The sequence below is a fragment of the Neodiprion lecontei genome, chromosome 2, assembly GCF_021901455.1.
Source record: "Neodiprion lecontei isolate iyNeoLeco1 chromosome 2, iyNeoLeco1.1, whole genome shotgun sequence".
Classification (NCBI taxonomy): Eukaryota; Metazoa; Arthropoda; class Insecta; order Hymenoptera; family Diprionidae; genus Neodiprion; species Neodiprion lecontei.
Window position 1 is genome coordinate 10,123,457 of NC_060261.1, and position 27,007 is coordinate 10,150,463.

The 27,007-nt window shown below is 37.7% G+C and overlaps 1 protein-coding gene across 3 annotated transcripts in view; it reads right to left on the reverse strand.

The window, feature by feature from the left end:
- Positions 1-27,007, reverse strand: part of LOC107220228 (5-hydroxytryptamine receptor) — a 177,845-nt gene that overhangs the window by 127,339 nt on the left and 23,499 nt on the right. For 2 of the 3 annotated variants that reach the window (XM_046731592.1, XM_046731590.1), the window contains exons 2-3: positions 5,024-5,167; positions 2,733-2,978 (exon numbers count right to left, since the gene is read on the reverse strand). In XM_046731592.1, the coding sequence (XP_046587548.1) occupies positions 2,733-2,976 (244 nt within the window). In that variant the 5' untranslated portion in view covers positions 2,977-2,978; positions 5,024-5,167. Of the gene's footprint in view, positions 1-2,732; positions 2,979-5,023; positions 5,168-5,947; positions 5,972-27,007 lie in introns of those variants that run through there. The other variant, XM_046731591.1, reaches the window with a different exon arrangement.

The window sequence follows — 27,007 nt, forward strand, 5'->3', positions numbered from 1 at the left end:
AATTTATAAGATTAGAGTATCCCCGTGTACGCTCTAATCTTGAAACTGATATATTATGTACATACATATAACGAAAGTTTCAAGTTGTTTGTATTTATTTCAGTGGTAGTCTACTCAAGTTTACGTTACGCATCAGCGTCCGCGGATCTTCTTTCTTCTTCTTTACTTTCTTTCCAAGCTTAGATAAAAGCTAAATCACCGATACATCACACTTGCGCACACATGGGCATACATATATGTGCATATGTGTGCGTGCGTGTATAACATACCCGAAATGAATATCATATTCAGACCTCGTAATGTCAGGAAATGATTAACTGGTGAGACGAATGAAAAAGCAACGCTTTTCCCAACCGGGGTTCAAACAGTCATTTAGAATCTCAGAAATTCAGACAATATAATAGGAAAAATATGATAATAAAATTGAGAAATGAATGCTTCACCGGTGAAACACACAGATTATTATTCATACGTGTAAAAGTCGAATGAAACGGTGAAAAAAAAAAGAAAAAACATCTTCGCTTCAAGTAACAACCTTTGCAGTGCCATGAAACAAAAAATACGTGTATCTATTTACATAAAATCAACCCTGTCTGATATATATATATATATACATATATAATATGAACGAAAATGTGCTTGCGAGGCGCAATTTTTTGTTTCGTTGGAAACATTTTTTCTTCTAGAGCTAATTATACAAACGCTTTCTGCCCGTGGGATGAAATTTTTTTTTTTTAAATCAGTAAACATTTGACTTTATAAAAACTTGATTGACGAGAAATTGTTTCGAGTGAACCCGCTGTAGAGGTTTAAAATTGAGCAGCTAATCATTCAATGTCTTTTTTTTTTTCCTTCTGCTAACAAATTGGTCACCGTTTGAAGTTGAAATTCGATTTCTCGTCCAATTTTCACGACGCTTTTATTTAATTAACGAAAAATATCAGGGCTAAAAGAAAATACGTGATCGTAGTGAAGAGGACGAACTGTCTCGGGAAACTTTCTCCAAATTTGGATCGAATGGATTGAAATCGTATTTGAGATATCACGGGCAGGGTAAAACATGTGTTGCTCAACCGAGCGAAATGTTTGACATTACTGGCACTAAAAACGGTTCTTATTAATTTATCGTAACGAAAAAATGACTGGATAAAGTTCGATCCATATAATTTTGGATAAAAAGAACCACAATAAAATTGAACGATTCGTCATCGGGGTATAAATTCTTGAAGTTCGCCTCACCTCTTAGCCTTCCTTACTCCGGTAGATAATAAAACAGGTACCCGCTTAAAAATAATCACGAACAAGTTCAGCGAAGGATTAATATATCGCTGACCTTCCAGCGCACTGTGTCAAGAGGCAAGGCACCTTCGGTATTCTCAAGTGTGATTATAGGTGTGACATTGTGCCTACCGGTAGGTAAAAAAGTATATGTTCAGCTCTTTACAGCCTCCAGCACCAGGGTAGATGTACAAAATGAAGAAAAATTGATAAATAATTTGCCGTAAAGTTGCTTACATTTCGTTATTATTATAGACATCGAATACTCGACGTGTAATTGTGTCAAGGGTGTTGGAGATCTATCGAACTCTCATCAACGTCGAATCTCCTTCACTACTGGTTCATGTACCTAGCCAGGCTCAAGAACCACACTCGAGAGTCCGCGTAGTTTTCTCTTTGTGTAATCAGCACAAAACTCGGTGATTAATCGAGACCTTGGCCGCATGCAGGTACGTCATTGAAGCGGGAAAAATTATGTCATGGGATACGTGTCCGCGTTGACGGTCAGCTTTTCCTCGTATCGTAATAAATTTAGCCAAAAAAAAAGTGTTCATTACTTCCGTAAAACTCCAAATGCGATCGTGAAAGGCTGTCGTAACGGAAAAAAAAAAAAAATAAATAAATAAATAAAAAAAAAGAAAACTAAATAAATAAAAACAAAGGAAAACTTTTAAACAAGTCCGCACATCCAAAGAGATAACCGAAAGAAACGATTCACACTGCTCGAATTAGGTAGAATAAATTTGACAAGGATTTCCACTTCGATGCTTTAATACAAGTATATGTATGTATATATATATATAAGTATGAAAAAGAGGTAGATGTAACGAGAAGTACAAACCTGAATTCAACCAAGTTCTCATTTTCCTCCGATTTCCCAAACAATTCAAAACCGCCATCTTTTTCCATAAATAAATTAAACGCTATCGCGGTGTACGATTTGTCCGTAATTATTGAGTTCACTGTCGCGTCTCAAGTTGTGCGAACGCAACTTTCACTTCTGGGGTAATTGAATTTCTAATTATTTTAATTTGGATCGTGCGAAGAGCTCGGCTACATTTTGCGACCCTTTGTTCGGTCGGCGAATTGACGCCTGTTCGAGGTAATTTCGAGCCATTGTTAAGAGCTATGCTAAAATTCAAGCTTTCGCGTGCATGACACGTTGTTTAACAGAAGTTCCGTGACAAGGTTTCCGCTGTATAACTAATAAAATTTAACAATTAATAACTATATAATAAACTGCCAAATTTTCACGGGTGAAAAAAAAAATAATCACGTCTGAACCACGTATATATTTCAGGTATCGGTATCTGGTGTGACGTGTGTAATTTGTAAATTTATACACCATAATAATTACGCCTCGATTAACTTCCAATGCTGTTATTTAATAATATTAATTATATATCCCTATCCTGAAAAATGAAAATATGTTCAATAATAGCAGGGTGACTTACCGATTACAGTGATCAGTATCAGGAGGCAGAGAATTGTTGCTGTAACGATCATTACTACGAGGTCGCGATCGCTCCCCGAGGCACTTCCGGTTGTCCAGGTGTCGTTTCCACCCCCGGCAACTGCGTCGTGTTCCACCGAGCCATTCCACGCCTCGCCAACCGTCTGCGAGCCGACCAGGGTGCCATTCGTCGATGTGCCCCGACCTCCCATCCCCCACGTCCACCATAACTTCTCACCACCCATCACTGAAAAATGCGAGTTGCAATAAGCTGGGAGTAGAGAAGTTTACTACAGTGTTCTAAACTGTTATCGCCGTAAGCGAGAGTTATGGTTCTCGGTAGAAAATGAAAATTAATTTTGTAGCTGTAATCGGGGAATTTGTTCGATAAGAGTTGAAACTATGGTAAAGCAGGGCGAATTGCCGGTAAGATAGAGCAACTAAATGATCCAATAATCTATAGAGTTAGTCTGAGTGTGGATATCCCCCAGTAATGAAACTCATAGAAAAGGGTTTGTGTCTTGGCTAAGTGTCGGTAACACGGCGGTATAGAAATCTGTGCCCGGAACACTTTTTATATATCTATTCAGAAAATTCAGCATGTGTTACTACTCTTTTCGATTATCGTAATATTACAATACCCATAATTGTCCCATATTTTCTGATAATTACAATAACATTTAAACTTACTCAGATACGCAATATGCCGTTTATTGTAATTATACTCGTCAAGTTTTGGTTTTCGCTTCGCAATATCAGTGATCGTTAAACTATTTGGCAAAACGTAGTTAGAATATAGGTATAATTATGAGGTTGAGTCTGGTAGTTTTTGATTCAGCGGTAGTTTAGTTGAACAAAGTAATAAACGGTTCGATGAGCATCCGCGATGGGAACATGAGATGCAAACGACTGAAGTTCCTTGATTGGAAACCTTCCAGGTATAGCGATATTGATTGAATTTTCCACTAACGAAACGAATCCATGATGCGCCAATTTATTCAATACCCAATTGGCGGTAAGGCCAATATGTTACAATTACGTGTAATTTTGTTATCATCCCGTTTCATCAGCAGGGAAATTGTGTTTCCCCGATCTCCGATACGAAAAATGAAAAATAAATCTCTTCCTCTACAATCAATATCGAATGATCTGTACCTACGCGCGGTTAAAAGTATAGCTGATCTGCTATCAAAGCCTTTGCACACCTGCTCCAATATGAGGAAAATTTAACGCCTCTACAATTATTACACAATGATGGGAGACTCGCGAATACCACGCAATTAATTATCGTGAAATATTCTGTAACGACGATGCAAAGTTATCATTAATTTCTCAAAGATAATTACAGCCGTTTCTCAGTCCTGTATTACACATATATACATCAGAAAATACCTATTAATTATATACATATTTTTACTACAAAGATACAAAGAGATTCGCGAAGAACAAAAGCAGAATCCGGATATTGGTGTCAATTTTTTTTATTTTTTCCAAGTTTTATTATCAGTCAGTCATTGAATTGTCGCATCCGGTTCGATCGAGTCTACATCGAAAAATTTAAATGTGTAAGTTAGACCCGTGAGTTTTTCCATCCAGCTCACAAGCGATAAGATTATGTTTACTTCCGACCAACCGCTTTCATCTAATATTTTGAATACTTTTCACTGATCGTAAGTAAATTGGCGAATGATTGGTGTGAAAACAACTTTAACACGTGGCAATTAAATTTCACAGGAAAAAAAAACGTCGTAACTCTTGTTATTTGCAATTTATAACCTACACAAATCCTCACAAGGGCTTGAAAATATGTAACGGTGCAATATTTATAAGGCAAAATAAAACAACAAAAACAACAAAAATTACCAACGCGTGCGAGACGTACAGACTTAAGTCCGTGGATTTATCGAGTGTCGGTTCATCGAAAATAAATTTCTGTATAGAAAAAAAGTGTGAAATTTTAGTAAATTTCGTTACAAAAGTGTAAAAATGTTTCCGTAGACACGAAAGCTAATTATGGATATAACGGAGCGATCGATCGTTTCGCATTTTCGGGATTGTTAGTAATGTTTTATATCCGTATATATTTGTACACGGCGCGTACTGTGGGCGAAATGAAAAAAATGTTTGAAAGACGTTTTATTGGAAGGAAAGAAGGGGTGATGAAATTACCGACCGCATTTTTCCTCTGCCGTATCAAGTTTCGAATTCTATTGATCACCGTTTCCTTGACGTTCGGGGAGTTGGAGGTAAAAATAAATGCGAGATAGACAGAAATTAAACAATATTACTCACCTTGTGCAACCCTTCGGCAAAAGGCATCCTACGGCACCGAATGTTCATTTTACGTCGCTTTCACGTTCCGTCATTTATGTTTGATGTTCCGTCTCCTTTCGGGCTCTGCTGCTTGGAGGTCGGGTCGACTTCATCTTCGAACATCTGAAAGAGACGGAAATTGCACAGATAAGAACTCGCGAAATGTCAAATGTCAAATGTCAAATTCCGCAGAGTCTCTTCTTCTCTATCCTTTCCAATCTCTCTCTCTCTCCATGTTATGTTACTTTTATCTATTCTCTTATATTTTTGCACATGTTCCATAACCTCTTTACTTATTTATTTATTTATTTGTTCAATTTTTCAACTCTATTTTTTTTTTTAAATCTTATTTATTACTATGTCTTTATTTTGTAATCTCTTTCGGTCTGTTTACTTTTATTTATTTTTTATCTCCTTCTCTAATCATTATTTTTCATTATTTTTCAACCTGAATATTGATCTACATACGTTAATTTGTTGTTAGCTTTATCGTGCTCAATGCTTATGCATATAATCTGTTTCTATGAGCTTTCTGTACGCTGCCTGAGGAGACCTGTCCCAGGGCAAATAAACTATCTATCTATCTATCTATCTATCTCTGTTTCTCTTACAGCATCGCCAACCGTGTCTAAAAATTTGAACCAACATACAGACAAACAATTATCATGAGATAGGCATGCAACTTGCACCTTTTTGATCTCAATGATCCTAAAATTATGAGTAAAAGTAGCCTGAAAATATGTGATTACGATTAAAACACCATAGTTTTATCATTTTCATCGTTTTTATTGTAAAATTTTTTCTCCAACTCTTCATTTTTTTAACGGATTTTAATTTTTCAAATTTTTGATCGCCACTGTTGAGTCTTCTAAAAAACAGATACCTCTTGTATCGTCAACTGACCTGTACATAAACAGTTTTCCTTTTCCATCGTTATCCGATTTGTGTGATTTTATTTTTATTCATCCATGTTTCATTTGTATCATGCATACAATTTTCTGTATTTTTTTGTACACCCACTTTTGATACACAGAGATTAATGATTGGTTACTGTTGTATTAATTGCTACATGCTGGCACCGGCGTTGCGAGACTGGCTCAATTGGGAGTCGCGCTCGTTGATTGGACTGAATTACTCTGCACAGTTTCGTGAAACTAATTTAATTTCAATAAATTTTAACAAAATTTAACGTCATTGATGCGAATGAATCCACCATGAATAAAGGACGAAACGAATACGATTACGAAGACAAGATTATACTTACTGTGTTTCGGACAATCTGGATTTGACAACGACCGTAACCATTTGCAATTTTATTCTGCCCTATACATAATAATTTCTAAAAAATTGCAAAAGAAACACGACGCGCAAAAATATTCAAGTTTCTTAACAATCGCTTTTCTAGTAATCTCTCGATTGGTGAAACTATTATTCGTCCGTTATCGATTTAGATAAAAAAAAAAAAAAAAAAAAAAAATATGACAGTGAATATCGCGTGAAATAACGAAAGAAAACGGAACTCTGATCCGATTTCCAGAAACTTCGGAAATGTTATCGAATTTGGTCAAATTTTTTCGAACTGCGTATCAGCTATAACGATATTATAATCGAAGCTTTCATCCTGAATCCCGGGCGAAGTGCGCAGTTCAGTTTAGTAAAAAAATACAAAGGCTACCAAAACTTTGATAAAACATTTGACTCAGTCGATACCTCATTGATCTGTCGCGATAGCGGTTTTGGTATTCACGAATGTCCGTCAGAAATGGAATGAAAATTGATTTATGACTCGCTGTCGGTAATGTAGGAACATAGCAGGTATAGATAGCTTGATCAAACCGACCTGCAACGATATTATTGTAACGACGTGTGTTCCGCTGCAGATTCCCCGCAACGAGATTTACTGCTCGTTAAATGCATGCGATATAAATTGCGTCCCGAATGAAACCTGTTAGAATGAATAATCGGCAAAGTATCTCTTCCTCACTTTATCCATGCGTATACCTCTCTTTGTTTCCCTCTCAAGTCTCTTATCTATAATGCGCAACCCATAACCGCTGTAACCTTAATTTCTAATTTTCATTATCTTTATATTCTTGACAATCTATACAATCTGTTACACTCGTAAATTTTCCTCCTTATCACAGTGCACACCATTTAGATGTATTAATCACTCTACAATATTTGGTAACTTGGGGCACAATGGACCCCGTGAAAAATTTACCAGCAAAAGAAGAAAAAAAAGAAGAAGAAGAAGAAAAAAGAAAACTTTTGGTTCAATAGTTTTTATAATTGAGAGTGTAAGCGATTTGTCAAAAAAAAATAAAGTATTTCGAATGAAATCGAATCCTTCGTAAGTTTTACACGATAAAAGAATTTTTTTAATCGTCTTTTCGAGTCCGTCGTACCCCAAGTTCCTCTAATACTACGCCGAAAGATTTCTGGTTCAGTGTAGTTTTAAGTTACTTCAAGTTAGCCTCTACGTCAGTAACTTTGTATTTCACATTAGGAGAAATTTTTATCTCCAGTTACCGCCGAGTCCTTAAGTATTTTCAATTTTACCACAATCGAAAAATATAGTTCCAGGTCCAAAATGAAAATTAGTTTTCTAGCCGTCACCGGAAAGTCTAGTATCCGTTACTATTCTTTCTCATCACGATCACTGTTGATATATTTTCTTGCAACTGTTGCGAAAATTCAATGCTCGTGCAACGATAAATTGACGTTAAAGCCTTGTTTAACTAAAAAAGTAGAGTAAACCTCAGAAACTGATTTTGCGTTGCAATAACCAAAAAAGGATCGACGATAGCGCAAAATGGTTAGGCGTACCTCGTTTTTCGTAATTCCAATAATATTCAAACAGTTTTTTTAACGATACCTGTTTTACTGAATTCTTTTGGCTACTGTAAAAAATGAAATTTTCCTCAGTCTACTCATTTTGTATTTTTGAGTGTCCACCCTGGTATAATAAAATACGCTGTATTCCACTCTATTCTCTCTGTGGGTATTTTTTTAAAAAGCTGTTGGAAATCGACCTCGCATCGATGACGCGCGGTTGAGATAAGAATTTCAATTTTCCCAAGTTCAACGTGATAACCCGATGTTGTAATAACGCGTTGATACGAAACCGCGAGTCATGTGTAAGCGTCGTGTGTAAGTTACTAGTTTTCGAAGATAAAAAATGGCCGGAGATTCAGAATACTGCGAAAAAGTCCGAACGACGCTCCATGGGATCAATTACCTCAATTTCCCGCCAAACTTACCTACGTCTCTATGATTGATCGAAGACGAGACGCTTCGCGAATCGTTAGGCAATTCCAAGCCGGCCAATTGGCAGACGCGAATGTCAGGAAACCCTGCCGAGTATGGAAGCTGGAACAGCAACGACGGCCTTGAAATTTTCTTACAAAGACGATAGCAATGCGTTCCGTTTCGGATATAGTTACGCGAAGTTAGTTACACGTATGCCTGCATTGGCTTCGACACGGGGTAGAATAATAACTGTAATTGAGATCCGAGCGAGACGAGGACGAGGAAGAATTAGAGACGAAGGAAGACCGGCCTTCAATTGGTCCTTGATCGATTTCACATTACGCCCTCCAAGTTTATATGGTATCTAATTGGTAGCCGTGGGTCTGCAGTGTCTGCGGACTATACACGCCAAATTGCGAGATCTGTTGCTTGGTTATTTATAAAAGTGAGCACGATTTTCCACGAAAAAATTGAATCGACTGGGATTTTACTTTTATTTCTCTTCGTTTATAGTCGACTCGGTAAAATCCAACAGCGTGAAGAAACCGATGAAATTTTTTACTGGCGACACATGACTTTTTGGAAGAATTTAAAATATGGAAAATTACGCTGTAGAAACTTTCGTATGACAAATATTAATTTTCGATTTCATTGAAATTGATTTATTCATTCTCCCGTGTCGAGATTTGTAATTTTTTAAACGCATATTTCTTAACTTCGTAGAAGAGAGAGAGAGAGAGAGAGAGAGAAAAGAATAAACAATATAGGTCTTCGAAACTTGAACTCGCGTATGAAGCTTTATAATAGAAACATCTCGTAGGAAATTCTAAAAAAAAAAAAAAAATAAGAAAAAAACTTTAAGCAAAACATTGTGGTTTGTATAAGTAGGGTGAATTTTTTTTCTAAATCCCTTCACATATTCGATTTTCCATTTTTTCCAAGTCTTTCGGGCTCACTTACAAAATCATTGTGTGAAAAATAATCAGACATTGTTCAATACAAAAATCTGTTTACTCTATATATTTATTGATATCGAATTTGCTCATATTTATCTCTAGTATATAGTAGAACATTTTGAATTCGTCTTTTTTCTTTTCCTCAGGCTGAATCCATAATCAAAAATAGTTGTAATACGATATATATATATATAAAACTGGATACGTGTTTCGAAAAGCTTTACAGAGAGTCTTCCGACGCGCTCGGCAGTTCTACTAATCGAATAATGGCCTTGGAGTAATTAAGGCGAGCAACGCCAATTAATATTTGTTCGTTATATTGTAAAAAAAGAAAAAAAGCGCCGCCCGCAGCATCGGACAACCTTTCAGCTGTTATTTCGATACGGACGAAACTGCAGATCGTTACACAGGTATCGCATCCGCGGTGTAAAATTACCCGGAGAAAAAAATATTTGCCTCGAGCGAATTCTTCGGATACCAATATATCAGTATTTAATGACGTATCAGGCGTCCCGGTCTAGTCAAAAACCTATTGAAACAAAATCGTCTCGTTTCTTTGGAAGGTAAACTAACCGATACTGACAAAGTTAACGAATCTCGCTAAACTTTGTGTTATACGGAGTGAAAATAATGATTCGAGATAAAATATAGGCTGTGAAGATTAAAAAGAATTATTTCGATGACAAAAAATTTTTATTTTCGTTGATTAAATATTGCAGCAAGGTTTCTGAAAGGATTGAAAATCCAAATTCTTGTCCAAAGTGGGTTTTATTGTTTTGTTTTATGATTTCAGATCGTTAAAAATACCGATCATGTCACCGATTTTGATATCAATTTTTCTACCAGTGTCAGTTTTATTGGGCATTACAGGGGCGTAATCAAAGTAATGAATGAATCGACAGGCGCTGACAAATATGTGGCGTAGATGACTAGAGAGCTAGTTTAACAAGAAGCCGCAGAAACCCAAATTGAAAGCTAGAATTCCAATGCTAGAGTTTCCGCTTGTTTAATTATCCGTAATCACGTGACGATGTGACGAACGCTTTATTATCAGCCGTATAATGCGCAATACTCGCATGAATTTTGGCATATTTACGTAATACTCAATTAGGCAAATAACATAGTATACATATACTTTATAAACTGCAGTAACGACGTGCAGTGATTTGCTCGGTAGATAAAAACGTGATAAAAAGTCGGTAGACCGTTTTTCACGAATCGATAATACCGAAGTATAGGAATACTTTTTTTTTCACTCAAGTTGAGAAAACATTCAAAGAAGATTTTTTAGATCGTGAGAAAAAAGGGAACAGTTGAAAACTGTGTTTTTGTGATCTGAAAAAATTCGTGCATGTCCGAATTTCAGTTTCAAAATTTTCGAAACATCTGCGACGAAGACTGAATTAATTAATTAATGGAGGGGGGGGGGGTCGTCGATGCCGCAGAAGGATTGCTAGGGGTGAAATGTCGCTACGCAAATTAGTACAATTTTAAATCATAAGCTGCAAAAAACCACTGCGGAAAAGACAATTAGGATGATTCCTTTTGCCGGAATCGACGAAAGGGTCGATTTATCACAATAACAGTTGGACATGCTAATTATAAAACTGAATCAAGCAACTTTTGGTTAGAGCGTAAAGTTTGACGGTTGCGAAAATCTGCTGGTTAAACATATACAGGTGAAATATACCGAGTGACTCCATCTTCTGTTACAATGTGACGCGCATGCGCCAAAATCCGAGAGAAATTGTTTGACAGGGTGACCAACCGTTGTAAACGTAACCTCAAAAATTTTCACCATTCTCGCTATCGGTTGTATTCAACACGGATAGCTGTCAAAACTTTTGAGGTTACATACAGCGTCGCAATCCGTTATTTGAATTTATGACGGCTGGTCGACAGATATGAATTGGTCTGTTCGCGAAATCGCTTATCGTCACGATTGAAAATAAAAAAAAAAAAACAAGAATATGGCCGATACGCTTCGCTTCATGTCTCCGCAGTTCAAATTGTGCTATCAGGATTCACTTCGATAAAATGGAGTTAATATACTGTTCAACTGTTTTTTCATTAAAATTTCACAATTTCGTTAGCTTATTATGTTCGATTCATCATTTTTTTGAAATTTGAAAATCTACAACCGATTCTTATTCGTTAAGATTCAAGTTTTCGATTCATATCTGTTTCGTAACTTGATTATCGCAACTGTATTTATAATCAATATTCAAAGTAAAAATAAAAAGGTGGCACGAAAAAATCGATTTTCACGAGTCGTTTTCTCGAAGACAAAGAACTATATTGAATGGGGATTTAGACCATTTGAAAGAGCTTGAAAAACTCTGAAAACTACTCGTTGATTCCATTTTAAAATTAATTAATGAAATTTCGGGACAGTTTTTTTACGCTCGTGAAAAATCATAATGATTCCATTCCATCGGCACTTCCATTGTTTTGCCACTCTTCATATTAATTTTCGATTTGACCAATTATATCTTCCAAGTTTAAGGCCGTTTCAACCAGTAGCCGTTCAATACTGCTCGAAATACAGTTTAAACTACATCGAATACCGCGTAACGTTTCATCAATTTTTCCCCTCAGTTTCCGAAAACCTTTGCAAGAGACTGTGCAGGGTCAGCCGTCGCTGGGGACGAGTTTCAGCGATCCGAAAATCAGAGAATTGTACTTTCCAGTGTCGAGCTAACTGCAGTGCTGTGTAACAGTCAAGCAATAAAAATAATCACTTTTATACCAATGATAATAACAATAAAACTTTCAGTTATTCGGATAATTCACCAATACATTGTCCAATATTCTCCAATACTATAGGGTGCAGTTATCGCAACTGTCTGAAAATTATTCGTCACATTTATATTAATTAATACCTGCTGGGTAATTACAGCGTATTTGAACGTTTCGAAGTGTGAATTCAATTTTTTAGTTATTATAAAATGATTCCTTGATTTTTTGATTTCTTTCGGATTTTGCGCAAAAACTCCGAACTAGAGACCGTTTGTTACTCGATTGTCGTAAAGTTTCACGAATGTAATACTTTGATAAGTGACAATGGCCAATTTTGAAAATTACGGTAATTCATCTCCTTACCGATTTCATCTTCTCTTCCCTTTTGAGCGCACAAAGAGGCTGTAATTAGAATATAAGAACAGGCTTAATCCTTCTCATCTTGACATTATTGACGTAACGCAGGAGCTGATTTTTTTCTGATAGTATTTTTAAGAAAATGTACTAAATAAAATTTCCACTAATTGTCAAAAAAACAGTTCATACGCCTTGCGTTACATAAAAATTATGAAGCATACAGATCCACGGATCAATTTTCATCCACTCTGTTTTCATCAAAATTGTTTCCATCACGGTCATTGTCGCAAATAAAATTGGTGAAATAAAATTTGTTTCCAGATCGCTTATTTCTCGCCTTCAAATTTTCCGTTCATTGATCCTCGAATCCTCTATTTCGCCCTCCGGTTCCCTGTCGTTAAAAACAAGTCATCGAGGTCGATCAGGTGCGAAATGTGCAGCGCGTTTGTAGTCGGGAAACGCACCTGAGCACCCTTTCATTTTAGATCGAGCACACAAGCGGCATCGGATGGATATTGTCTGCGGGTATCGCGTTACATGCATAATTACGCTGTCTAATGGACTATCATATCAACTGTCACTGAGGTGGTTAAATATTGCTCGGCAATTAGTACCTATCGCACGGTATGCGCGTGTAGGCGGTGTAGAATTGATTTCACTTTCATTCGAACAGACACACGCACGCACGGACGCTTTCGCTTTCTCTTTCTCCGACTCTCACCGCAAACAATAAACCTGCCGGGGTTATATCAGTTTGTAGTAACACAAATGTATGTGGAACCACCGAAAATTCTCCATGCGAACCATGATATTCGACTCGGATTTCAATCATTGAACCAGCCTTCCGTAAAATTCTGCTCTCCGACTCCTTTTCCCGATACGTATAACCGATATCGAGATCGGTCTCATTTGCATCGATAACGCTTTTCTCGCACGCTTATGCAATTTCAATTTTATGAAACGCGTTACGGGAAAAATGTTTCCAGAAAAAATTCCACGCTCGTTGGGATATCGGAAATCTTTCCCGAAAAATATCAAACGCGGATTAAGACTACGAATTACTTCAGAATGATTTAAAATTATCGAATAAGAACGATTTCGGTCCGCATTTTTTTTTTTTAAATTAAAAAATATATAAATTATACACGCTTCTCGTGATCGAACAACAAGCATCGTTTCGATTGCAGTTTCAATCCACCAAAATTGCATGACACAAGGAAAAGAACAGCAGGTGTGATATGAGAATTGCAACGTGAGTCTTAAATTCGGCGAAGAAAATGAACGAAAATGACCCGAGGTATCATTCGTTGACTTAATCTTTAAAACGATTTGTCTCGTGTTATCGGAAAGCACCCGGTAATAAGAATTGATTTGGGAGCTTCTTCTCACTCCCGCTTTTATCTCGCGTCTCTCTTTCACTCTCTCTCTCTCTCTCTCTCTCTCTCTCTCTTCTCGTTTTTTATTCTCTTTTTGCAGTGTCGCTGCGAAGCAATAGATTTTCGGCGTTTTCTCGTTTGATGAATAGTTTCGACCCCAGTTCCCCCTTGTCGTACGGATTTTCCCTGCAGGACGTGAAACCTCAAGCGACCTGTTCCACAGGGTAACAAATTGAATCAAACTCATCTTATTTCGGATTTTAAAAGCTACGCTCTATCCCGTGGATCACCCACTTCGCATCAAGTCTCAGCTATCTGATCGCTTCCACTTTTTTTCACATCGCAATAACTCAAGTTTCGACCAAAGGGAATCCTATAAATAAGTGTGTCAAAGTATCTTTCTTCTGATTTTGATGTCCCTAATTTTTCGATCCTCAAATCTTCAAAGTTACCATCAATTTCGTATCGAATATCAATCCATCGGTGTTTTTCATGTTAGAACTTTGGAATAATTACTTTTACAGCTGGTATCTACGATAATAACGGATATCAGGCTAATGCCGTAAACTTGAAAGGGCCAGAAGATATCAAGTTTCAATTATTCACGAATACGTTTTCCCTTCGTCGAATATTGTTGAAAAAAGTAACAATTGCCAAAGATGAAGTTATCATACATCACTCGATTATAAAAACCTATGTATAAAGCTAAAAATATATGAAAGTCACCGAGCAACATGGCGGCGAAAGACCGATCAGCTGATAGACGCGGTTCAATTGCACGAACATAACCTCAAAGAAGATCATATATTTTGTTATTGCAGAGTAAAAGGTGCGGTAAAAAAACAATTTTCAAAATGAAATATCCTTCGCTATATCAATTGGGGTTTTATACTTTCTACCGCCACATGGCGCTTCCGATATTTCGTAACCTAAACCACGGTCGTTTTTCATCGAGTTTTGTTGCGCCGAGTGGAAAGGTAGGGAGGACTTAGGAACGCAGTTTATCCGAGACTCTTACAGGTCTGAAGCTTCCACGTTAAATATACAGACGCAGTGCGATTGGTTGTCAAGGCTTTCTACCTAATTCACCCAAATTTTTTTTTTTACGGTAGCGAAGAAAGAGGGAAGACGAAAGAAGCTCGCGCTTCGTTATGTTAATGGTCGGCGTGCGAAAGCCTGGACTATACTTTGTTTCTAACTTTCAACTTTCTTTAAATTATTCAATGCCTATATACATGTATAGGTACGCACAGTGTGAGGATGTTTTTTACGTCTACGTTCATTTAGGTTTTTCCGCAGTACTTTACACGCACCTAGACGCGATTGGGTCTGCTGCTTAGTTCATTTTTCGAGAGTGTATGGTACTGCCGAAAAGTGCTTCCTTGTGTTACACAATATCTGTGCTGCGGCTGTGTAATAAAATACCATAAAACCGTCAGAGCTGGCTTTTTCCGAGAGGAAAAAATATACCCACGTAGCTACTTCTCATACCCGGTTCGCTTTTCTGAGAATAAAAGAATATTAACGCCACCGGCACGTACTGCACATTCCGGAAAACGGGGAAAACAAGTCTTTGCGATTACGGTTGTCATTGTATTTCTCGTATCAGGGAAAAGAGGCAAATCACTTTTGCGAATGATACTTTGACCTCGAAATTTTATACATTTACCAGAACGATCTGATTCTAACGATAATTTGGATATTATAAACCTGTCTCGAGAAAGAAATTAGAAGCCTGTGAACTAAACGTGCGACGAGACGAGAATTTTTGCTTAAACAAACTTCTGTAACGAGTTGTAACAAATTTTCATACATCGATTCATAGATTCTGATATTGAAATTGAAATTCATCTTCGTCAAAAGTTTCGTTATTGATTAAAATTTTCACTGTTCCTACGATAAAGATTTTATCTCTTTCCACAGAGCGAGAAGTCCCGAGGATTGAAATTCGGACCAACTTCTTGAATTCGAAAACTTTCGATAGCCGATTCATTCATCTCTCATCACTACAGTTTTGTTACTCTCTGTTTAATTCTCTTCATTCCTATACTCATTACACGTCCATAATTATCATAGAGCAAGTGAATCGTGGATCGAAACATGAAACTTCTATTCGTATCAATATGTTACTTTGTTACTCTTGAAGGTTCCATCCTCCAGGAAATACTTATAATGTAACCTGATCGATTCTGTATTTCCCCAAAGTAAAAACGGAACAGATAAAAGGAAAACATGAAAATTGAGCCCGTCCTCAGAATGGTACGTGTGGAGCATCTTCATGCCTCCCCCCTTTCATCCATCATACGAACGAGGGTTATACAATCATCCAACCACCCGGCTTGTATACCCGGCAAAAGGAGTGCGTGAATCTATCGCTTCTACGACTACGTTCCTAAGCCGTTATCGTATATACGATCTTTTCACTATCCGAAGCTTCTACCTCTTTATTCGAAAAGCTTTTTCATCCCGCGCGGGGTCTCCTTTCTTCGGAATTATAATAAAATACACGAAAGCAACACGTTTAGAAGAGGAACATGCATAAGGCAGGGCTACTACCATAGCTGATGTCAGATAAAGATGATGGAGATCCTGTTCTCATGTTGCAGGAAACGATTATGCCGTAGAATAGATACGACGCCAATGGCGATCAAGCGGACAATTAAGCCCCGGGTTTTTCGATCCACGCCCACAAGAAGTTGAATTCCGATCGTTCGTCCAGCAGATTTGACAGTTTCAAGAACCTTAAGACTTGGAAGATTTCGAGTTCCGAGTGTAAACTAGGTTATAGGGATCTTATATTTCATCCGCTTGCTGGAACTGACGTTAAATAACATTATGTTAATTGAATATACTCGGCAAAACGTCCTCTCGTGAATAATAATCCCCGGTTCCTAAGAGTAGTTTGAAACATTTGAATTCCGTACAATTGCATACAAGTGGCAAAGTCACTCGACCGTTGGAGCTCAACTCCTGTTCCAGTCCCAGTTTTTGATCAGCACAGTGCTGGCAGATAAAATTTTCTCGAAAATGTGATGTAACAAAAAGGTGAGTTGATGGGGTTTCATTCGTAACGTAGCGAAACTGAGGTCTACCATTTTCTGGAAATTTAACCTAACCCTGGGACATTGAGGTCAGAGTTGAACAGGGCGTAAGAATTAAGGAAATAAATCAACATCAGGTTGGTAGAGAATTTCTCGGGGCGGGGTGAAGAGTACCAGCAGAAGTGAGTGGCTAACCTATGTACACGTAGACGACAAGTCCGTACCTCTGTAACACGAGTGTTTCGGCTCAAAGTTCTCCAAGTTTGCAAAGTAACGTTCTCCGCTCGTTAATTGTCCGTGGATTTTAATCAACGCAATTACAATTCCAGACCTCGTTCCCTGACCATTTCAAAGCACGAGATACATCCCGGTTCTCTCTTATCCCCGCGGGGTCAGTTACACTCGGTAGGGTCTCGTGACACATTACCGGACAAGTTTCACTGTAAATATTACCGTAAATTCAATCGCAACTGTTCCGAATGAAGTTCCCCGTCACATTTCAACTTCCCACTCGACTTTTCCTGAACAACGAACAACGTGATATGAAAGATCACTTTGACCTTTGAATGGATTCAAAAGCGAACCATTACCGAGGGTGGTTTGGATCGAGGGTATAGTGGATGGTTCGGGAAGAGAGACGGTGAAAAGTTGGACTGAAATCCTGAAGGAGCGGAAAGTATTTCGTCCCCTTGAAGCAGTATCGGCAGTGGAAGTGCGTGACCAGAGGGCTAACAACTAGATTCGGTCGCCGGTGTTCCGAGACGTGGGCTCTCTGATTGCCCATGGGGTTGCCTCAACGCCGAGAGTCATCCGTATCTCGGGAACGCCGCGCCGGGGTCCCTGGTATCGACGAGGATCTCACTTTTCCTTCCTTCTTCTTTCTCCCATCCCAATCAGACGTCATCCCTTCGCCATGTGTATGCCCGACCGTGTTGGAGAGGAATTTATAGAAGCCGAGTGTGATGGTCTGGGCGTCGATTGCAGCGAGGAGACGCGAACTACTCTAACTTGGTATAATTGAGATATCGCTTCCGATATCACATCGTAACTCAATGTGTCTTGCTGGAGATAAAGTAGATAGAGATTTGAGTTCGCTGCTACCGCTACTGCTGGTGATGGTGGTGGTGCTGAGTTGGTAGAAAAGATCAAGTATTAGGAAAATGGATCCTGACTTGGTAAAAGATCAAATCCGATTACCAAGTAAATGACGACGACGCCTCCGAGACGCCGAGCCTATCAGCCGAGAATTTTGCCTACAGCGATGCTTCAAGTTGACAATTTACCTCCTCCGTGGCGAATCTGGCAATATACCAGATGCTCTAAAAAATAGTGACTCTCCCATTTTATACTCGAGCCATATTAAACTCGATAAGACGATTTATGTGTCTGGCGTTGGTATATAACTATTCTTCAATCATCGTGTCAAACACAAATCCGCGATTCTCACGCAACCTGGAGTAAATCAATTTTCACCAGGATACTTATTGCATTTTCCATATCAACGGCTACGCTGACGGATATGAATTTTTAAGTACGCTGCACTTTTTATCATCAGGAAATTTTCGTGCCATTCACCGAACGCCCGTTGCAGCATGAACATTGAATTCAACGTCATAAATTTTCAATCCGTTTATACCAGAGTCTAACAGATGTGTCAAGGTTATACTTCACATTGTGGGTGTCTTGTCAATTTCACTTTGAATTCATCAATTTTAGCCACTTCTGTGAATAACTAACATAAACGGGATCAGAACGATTTCAAATGGATGCCAAATAATATCTGCGGACACTCGTGCCGTTCCTTGGTGAGGGTTGTTATAATGGTAAAGACTTGAGGGCAGCGTTGTTCGAGACCAAGGTTTCCTGAAGTAATCGTTGAGGAAATTCATCGCGAGCTTGTACCTTGTACCCGGTGAGGATTTATAGCGATCATTTTGGACCACGTACCTATTTCTCAGACGTTTTGTCCGTGACCCGAAGGAACCAGTACCTCGATCTTCGCTCACGAGTAATATCGTTCCGGTGAATCAATCGGCTCGTGCTCCTTACCGCCCCGTAAAATGGTTCGTACATTAGTCGATGATTGGAGAATGTGTCGAACATGGGTGAGTGTGAGTGTGAATTTCTGCCGGGATGTGTAATATATTTACGAAGGGAAAAACCTATAAGCAAGCCTGTGGTGCTGAACAATGGAAAAGGTCGGTGAAACAAATGCCCATTGTCGAAGAGGTGAACTCGTCTTCCTGTGTGGCCCGACTCAATCAAACTCAACGGACGTCGAGGTATTCAAGGAATTTCAAGGTGTATTCCATGCGTATATTCGTGTACACACCACCTCCGTACCCGCCGGAACAAAGCCACCTTAGTGACCTTTATTCATGCCTCAGGATTAGGCGGAACAAATTAATGACGGTGTGAATGGAAGGTGTTTAGCTTTTATAATTGCGTTCAGTGATTTAAACTCAGGGATTAATTATGCATGTAACACGTCTGAGAACAAGTTGTTTGCTTGTATGCTCCGATCAAATCCACCGAACAATGGCCAAGTGAAACTTGAATATTGCGTGTCTGATGGCATAAGGTCGTAACCGCCAAAAATGTTATTTTAGTATGTATAATTATTTTTTCTCCTTTTCACTATTCGCTCTGAAAATCAATCAAAATGTATAATTTAATCCAAATTGAGCGTTTGAAACTATGAAGGCAAATACGATCTCTTCCCATTAATGAGTACATAAAAAAAAATATCGTTGAAACAGTAGCAGAAGGTTATATCTGCTAGTACATATAGCATTTTCTCTTAAACCGTTATTCAATTTCAACGTTTTTGGGCATATTTTAATGTTTTAAGCCTAGATACGACTAAAAAAAAAAAAGAAACCATAATATGTTCTTTCATTCTCTCTCTTTCTCTAATGTAGATTATAACACGCTTTTGGCATGTTAAGTTTTCTTTCATAAATTCATTTTTTAGTCACCCAGAAGGGCGTTTGTAGCGGTTTTTGAGAAACCTTAAGCTCACGAACGTCTTCGGCTGAAGATTTAATGAGGTAAAGAAGCTCAAAGTGTGTCTCGACTTTCAAACTACGTGTCAAGTTCTCCAACATTCCCTGACCCTGATCTGAAACCCGAACAAAAAGCTCCCCAAACGTCTTATATTGTGATTCTGAACTTTGTTGACTGAAACACCAGACTGACAGACCTTTTTCCGAGCGTGTGGATTGCAATTGTTAAATACCAAGAAAAAAAAAAAATCAAAAAACCAAATACGTCATTTTCAAGTTGTGCCGGTCCACCCGCGTAGTTATAATATCAAACTAGAACACATTGCTCCACCATTCAACTCAAGATATTATTTCACGCCAATTTGAGCATTCGAGGATCACAATAACGCAAGAACTAGGCATTGCGGCATTGTTTATAACAACAAAGTTATAGTTCAGCGGCAGCCTTATCGCATTATAACGTGACACGGTTCCCCTGTTTCGACATACTGTATTATGAAACGACGAACTGAGAAGGCATTATATTATACGATGTTTTCAACTATGAAATGACTACATGGATGGAAATAATATAATTCAAGATTAGGACAATAATTTGGGAGCTCAAGCGTGTTGCGGCGAACTAATTTCTAGTCTGCAAGAGGATTAAGGTGAAACTTGAGAGTCCATTTTGGCCTGATCGATCCGGCGAACAATCCGGGATATTTTTTGGTCCGAAATGGTTTGGTAAGACCATGGATTAGGCCCGTGTATACACTGTCCCGGTTCAAACTGTCTTTTGCTTAACAATAACTTCCAAACGGGGGGTAATTGGTTATGAACGATATTTCTTTCAGTTTCAAAAGTTCGAGGATCTGAATTGTTCAATATACCGAGGTTGGGCGTACTTTGCTTCATTTTTCGTCCGCGTCTTAGGGCGAATCTGATGGAGGAGTATACTTTTCAAGTAATCCAACGTCAGCCGTTGGGAATAAATGAAGAGTGATGTACTCGCGGTTACGGAGCGTGAAGGAAGGCGAACACGCGGCGGTTCAAGACTAAGAGAAGAAAGTGAGAAAAAACGGACAGAACGATATGAGAAACAAAAGAAATTAGTAAAAATAAAATGAAACTCGGCAAAGGCGAAACTCTGCAGAACAATGGAAAACTATGGTCAGGATATATACGTGGACACGGCGTTGTAGTAGACGAGAATGGGCGGTGAGAAGAGAGAGAGAGAGAGAGAGAGAGAAAGAGAGAGAGAGAATGAGAATGAGAAGGGAGGAGGACAGAAGGTGGAGATAAATGAGGAGAGAAAGAGGTAAAAAGAAAAAAATAGGAACGTTACAGAGAGAAATGGAAAAGAACATTACGCGGAGAAAATAAGTGAGCGCACATACCTTTCTCTAAACGTTTCGTTGATTATGGGTATGTATGAACATACCGGGACAATCTCTTGAAACCTGAAAATCAACCGCGCATGCGCCAAATAATTCAATCTCATTGGTCGGCGAAATCTTCCCGCAGCGACATTTTGGTCTGCGATGCAGGCGGGCCAACTTACGCAAAATATGTACGTTTGAATTTTCAAAGAGGATAAGCATTAAATTCCGACCGGTATTTGAAGAATCACCTTTGCGACCCAATAAAAAATGCTTCCCAAACCTTTTCGATTCACTACCTCAATTATTTGAGATTCTAACCTCGAAAATTTGTATCGACTACGTCGTCGCCAGAAACAGTTTGACAGCTGAAACTCGGATCCTGACCGTTGACGGATAATTTTTAGTTATCGCAGGCCGAAAACCGAATTTTACGCTTGCACAGGACGAAAAATATTGTTCGCTTCAAACTACGCCCTTGGTACGAAAATAAGTCATTTCCAAATTGTTTGAATGTGCAAAGTTCGATTTTGCGCACCGGTTTGAGTGTACAAAGTGACTCATTCCCGTACTATGAAAGAACGTGCGCAAAGTAGTTACTTTGGACTTGAGTAGGTGAAATTAGTGGTTCTACGTGTAATATTGTCAAGTTATTAAACAGAAATGTTTCTATCCAATTCAACAATTGTATCACGGCAAACGATATTATGAACACAATTATTCAAATCAAATATAACAAACGAAACATAACTTTCAGATATAAATTGTTATTTCATCACTCTATGTAAAATAAAAATAGAATATAATACGAATATAAAAAGCGTTATATCCACACAAAAATCATATGAAAAGTCTATAGCTTTTTGACGGAAAAAAAACGAATCAAGACTATTACAAACATGAGAACTTTTGTTTTTGTGATGATTATGAAATTTTTCAACTTTCCAATTATTCGGAACATCTTTTACCTTTCTCATGATTATAGATTAAAAAAAAAAAAAAAATTCGTTTGTGATCCTTTTGAGTATTTCTCTTCAGCAGGGGGAAGGAGGCAGCTCGCTTTTGCTCGGACAACAAACTACATTCGTTCAAAAACCACCTACTTTGCGCACTCGTTGCTTAATGAAAATTTTCACAAATCGATTTATTGCAAATGAGGTATTTTTGAAATCCAATTTTCTGTTATATTTTAACAATGTGTACTTGAAAATTTCTGAGACGGTTATAATACGCTCATTTCCAGTACTTGTAAAAATCGAACAAGTGCAATATACGGCATAATAACATACACTATACGTGTATGTGTCACATAGGTAAACAAATACGTCTCTCAAGGCCTCTTCAACAAAGTTTCAAGCAAGCCAGAACTGGTTTAACTTTATCGCCAACTCTCGGAGTGCGGAGCTGTGCTCTCTGTTTCGGATTGCTTGAATTTCATCTTGCAGGGGTATGCAAACAGTTTTCTCCGGAAGAATTAAACCCGCGGCTAAGAAATTTCAAATTGTCTACAGCACCGTTTCAACGAGGCAGCCTATCCTTCTTCTTTTGTGATTAAAATTATTAAATAAGAACAAGGATAAAGATGAGAAAAAGGTTGCGCGGAGCGTATTTCAATTCCGATTACATTTCATGCAATATATTCAATGTCATAAAGCTCGTCCCTGTTCTCGGATTGAATTACAACGAAGGAAAAATCACTCATACATTGAAAGTTGTGTAAAAATTGCACCAGACTATGCATAAATTTATCCATAATACCAGCTTGCAGGATGAGCTCGTAGTTTTTTTTTTTTTTTTTATCAACACGCGCTTCTTTGATGTCAATAGACAAGATGTAAAAATTGAAAACTACAGTCTTACCTACACAAAGCTGATTGCGACACATTTTTCCACAATTTTACTGAAATTTGAACGAATGCCAAATGTATAAATTCAATTTTATCACCCGTCTATCTTTTCACTTCCGTTGAATAAAAATAATTAATTCATTGAAATTTAAGGTTCGCAGGATTCGATTTCAAAAAATTTCATCTTTCACTTTGTTTTGCCACGTTTTTGCAGTTTCAGAATTCGAAAAAAAAAATGTGTTACGAGTTATCGAAAAATTTCCGATCAATCGAAATTCGCTCGCTGAATATAACATACAATAATAATAATATTCCATTGTCATTCGAGTTTCGAAATCGTACTTCCAATGGTGAATTCTTCAACTTGTCAACGTCGTCGTGTCCGTGGAATGGATTCTCAGGATTCTCTCCGCGAAATTATGATATTGGTACGAGATAATCTAATTCAAACGTTCCCAGCTCGCGGAGGGTGAGCAATGTGAAGTAAAAAAAAAAAAAAAAAAGGGAAATGCAAGAAAAAAGAGCAGAAAAAACCCGTATAAAATAAAGAAGACGGTAAAAGCAGGGCGCAAAATTAAAGCGAGAAGACCAGACGTTATAAGCCCGAGGCAAGGCAGCTTTAGCTGCGTGACAATGTCAGTACTTGTTCCGTTGTATCCGGGAAATATTTGTCAACCAGTTTTATCCCGAAGAGCCAACGAAGCTCTGGACATCCGGAGAGGCTTCTCGGGGCAGCGTTGATACGCCCGGGAAATTGGAGAACTCCGTATTATATCAATTTGCAACACTCCATTAGTCCTTCGTTTATCCCATTCCGGCAGGATGATTGAAATTTATCCGGAATTATGGTAGGAATTATACAAGAAAATTCTTACAAATCTAAGACAATTCAAAGATCAAAATAGATTTCTTTTCTTTTCTTTTCTTCGTTTTTTTTTTTTTTTTTTTTTTAATTCATTTTATTCGTCACATTAATTTCGGCAGACGCGAATCATCGAGACGTTCAATTTTACACTTTAATTATACAATAATAACAATAGTTGTGAAACACGGTATTTACTGAAGTTGCAGATCGAGGCTTTCAATCCCGGAATTGGGTATTTCATGACGTTCTAGTTGAGCATAGAATGACTCGAGCTTGCGGATCGATCGCATTCGACGGTCGAATAGACGAGACCCGACTTCCGAGCTTACAATTTGAATAGCCAAACTCTGTTATTCAAAGGTATTGCCCAGCTTCCAAGAAGATCCATCTTTTCCTGTTACCCTCTAATAACAGGGATGCGACTTCCGGTGTATGGTCGGCGGTATCAACGGTTATGAAAGCGTTATTATTTGACCCTTCGTCGAGAATCGCCACCGCAACGCGACGCCCTTTTAACGACTCTTCTATGGGACGCAAATAGCTGTGCTGGCACTCCGTAAACCGCAACTTGCTAATTAAATTAAATTTAAATTACTCTCTCGGCTCAGGTGGTGAAGAAGGAGAAATATTCCCAGCTCTTTTTACACCACAGACCTTAAATATTTAAGTTTTTTACCGTGACAAATAATTATTTTTACCATGAAAAATAACAGGAATATAAATTAATGTCGTCGTTTTGTTGAACAGGAAAAATCTAGTTCACTGAACAAACAGATTTGATGTTTCAGTGATCAGAACACAAAATAAAAAATCACCGAGTTTGTAAAAGTAATAATGAATAAGCCTGATAATACAATGGCATATTATGTAAGCCCCTGTTTATTAGCAATTCAAGGTCGGAAGTGCAGAACTACACGATAAGATTTTGGCTCAAATGATCCAAAGTCTCCTTAAACATCAAGTCGTTTAGGTCGAGTTCCTTAACATCCGCTACACCGATATTAAGCTCGTTATCACTGCAAATGGTGCCGTTACGATCTTAGATATTAGGAAGAGCTAAACGAACCTCGCTTTCAGGTTTCACCGTCGCGCAGTTCTCCATTTATAGTTTAAACGGATTAACTAACGATCAACGATAATCACACAACGCTCCGAGTTGCTTTAGCGTAACGTCTTTCACAGATTCTTATTCGTATGGATGTTTTTTTTTTTTTTTTTTTTTTTTTTTTACGGTGAAGCTGAAAATTAATCGATGCAAAATAAAATGATCGGTAATTTCCCAAAACTCAATGTATAAATTTATACGAATATTGCAACTGACAACTAGAATAGTTCGGAATTTGAGACCATTTTAAGATCCAACTACTCGCACTTTTTTCCTGCACTTGCAAATTCGCAAGTCGTATTAATTGCACTGTACAATTAGAGAACAGATGTAGAAATCGTGATCCTTGAAATTGGTACGCATGAAATCAAGAAATTAATACGCGAATTGTAAAGGCGTTCAATATCGGCGAAAATCGCGTTTTAACGATACGAGGGTTAACCGCAAACGGGCGAGAATATTCGCGTACGAAATTGCAGAGCTTGCGGAAGATTGCTTTTCGTTCTTTTGTGCAGACGGGCGAACAGGAAGGACCGAGAATTTTACTTTGCGATGCGAAGAATCAGACTCGAACTGGAAATGATGTTTAATGGTCCCGATGAGCGCGGGGAACATTTATCCAATTTGTCTCGCTATCAAGAACGCGAAGGTTCTTGTAAACCCGGTAATTTCATTGTAGCTTAGAAAACTTAATCGATCTTGCCCTTCGGCTCTTTACTACGAGACAAGCTCTTCAATGATTTTGACCGAAGGAATGGAGGAATAAAGAAGACGAGATGCTACTTGGCGTTAATTGATTGGGGAGAAAATGGGACGGGGTTGAAGTTCCAAATTTGAAAAGTACCGAAAGAGTCTAATTATGAATTATCTGGTGACAAAATTTCAAGGGAAAAAATCAAACTTCGAAGAAACAGCAAAGTTTCGAATGGTCGGAAATCCACGGCTCAAAGTTCCGTATTGCAAGATTACGAAAATGAAGTTACGATAGGGTAAAATATCGAAAAATAAAATTTCGATCGAGTAAAATTCCGAAAATTAAAATATATATAAAATAATTCACGGAACTGAAAATCTACGATCATTCGGAATTCTGATGTTTCAGAGTTTTCAATTTTCTCATTCTCACACTTACGGAACCTTGACTTGTCGGAGTTATGCCCTTTCGAAACTTTTCAAATTCGGAATTTCAACCCCGCTCCGAGAAATCATTTGCTGATGCAGCAAAAATTTGGAATCCCTGAACATTTCCACCAAATCACTTTATTCGTTTTATTTTATTTTTTTTTATTTCGGCACCAAAAGCTAGTTACTAAATTTACAAACCGATCGTTAACACAAATTATCATCAAATTAATGAAAAATCTGTATCCTAATTAACCCGGTATACAATTTCATCCAATTTTCTTTAAAAAACGTACGATATTTCACGTACCCAAATGTGAGTACATACCGACGTTATTGTTTTTCGTTTATCTTTGTTTTTTTTTTTTTTTTTTCATCATTCACTTTGTCATCCGTTTCGGGGGTGTCGGTGAGAAAAATGTGTCCGCTTATATTATTGGAATTTTTACCACGCGGTCAGAATATTCGCACAAACACGTACAATAATGTAGTAAATATTTCCTCAGGAATAACGTGTGTGAAAAATTTCTATACATGTATATAGTGTTATATATATATATATATATATATATGTATATATATATTCGCGTGTATAAATTTCCGTCTCACACAACGCGAAAGCATATTATCACGTACAGTAATGTCCGCTTCGACTTAAAAAATTTTTTTCAAAGCCACACGAAAACTCTGTGACGAATTTATTTACCGTAAGTTGATTTATACAAGAAAATCGTTCATAAATGCATTTTTGGTATTTTTTTTCTGAAAATTATATTATATTTTGAAACGAAAAAATATCATCGGTTGCATTAACCATACATTTAGATGATATATTTATATATTTATACAGGGAATTTCATCCGAATCCAACCGACGCCTGACCCACACCATTTTTGATTATCGTCAAAAATTTTTGTGCAATTGTTTCAACTATAAAACA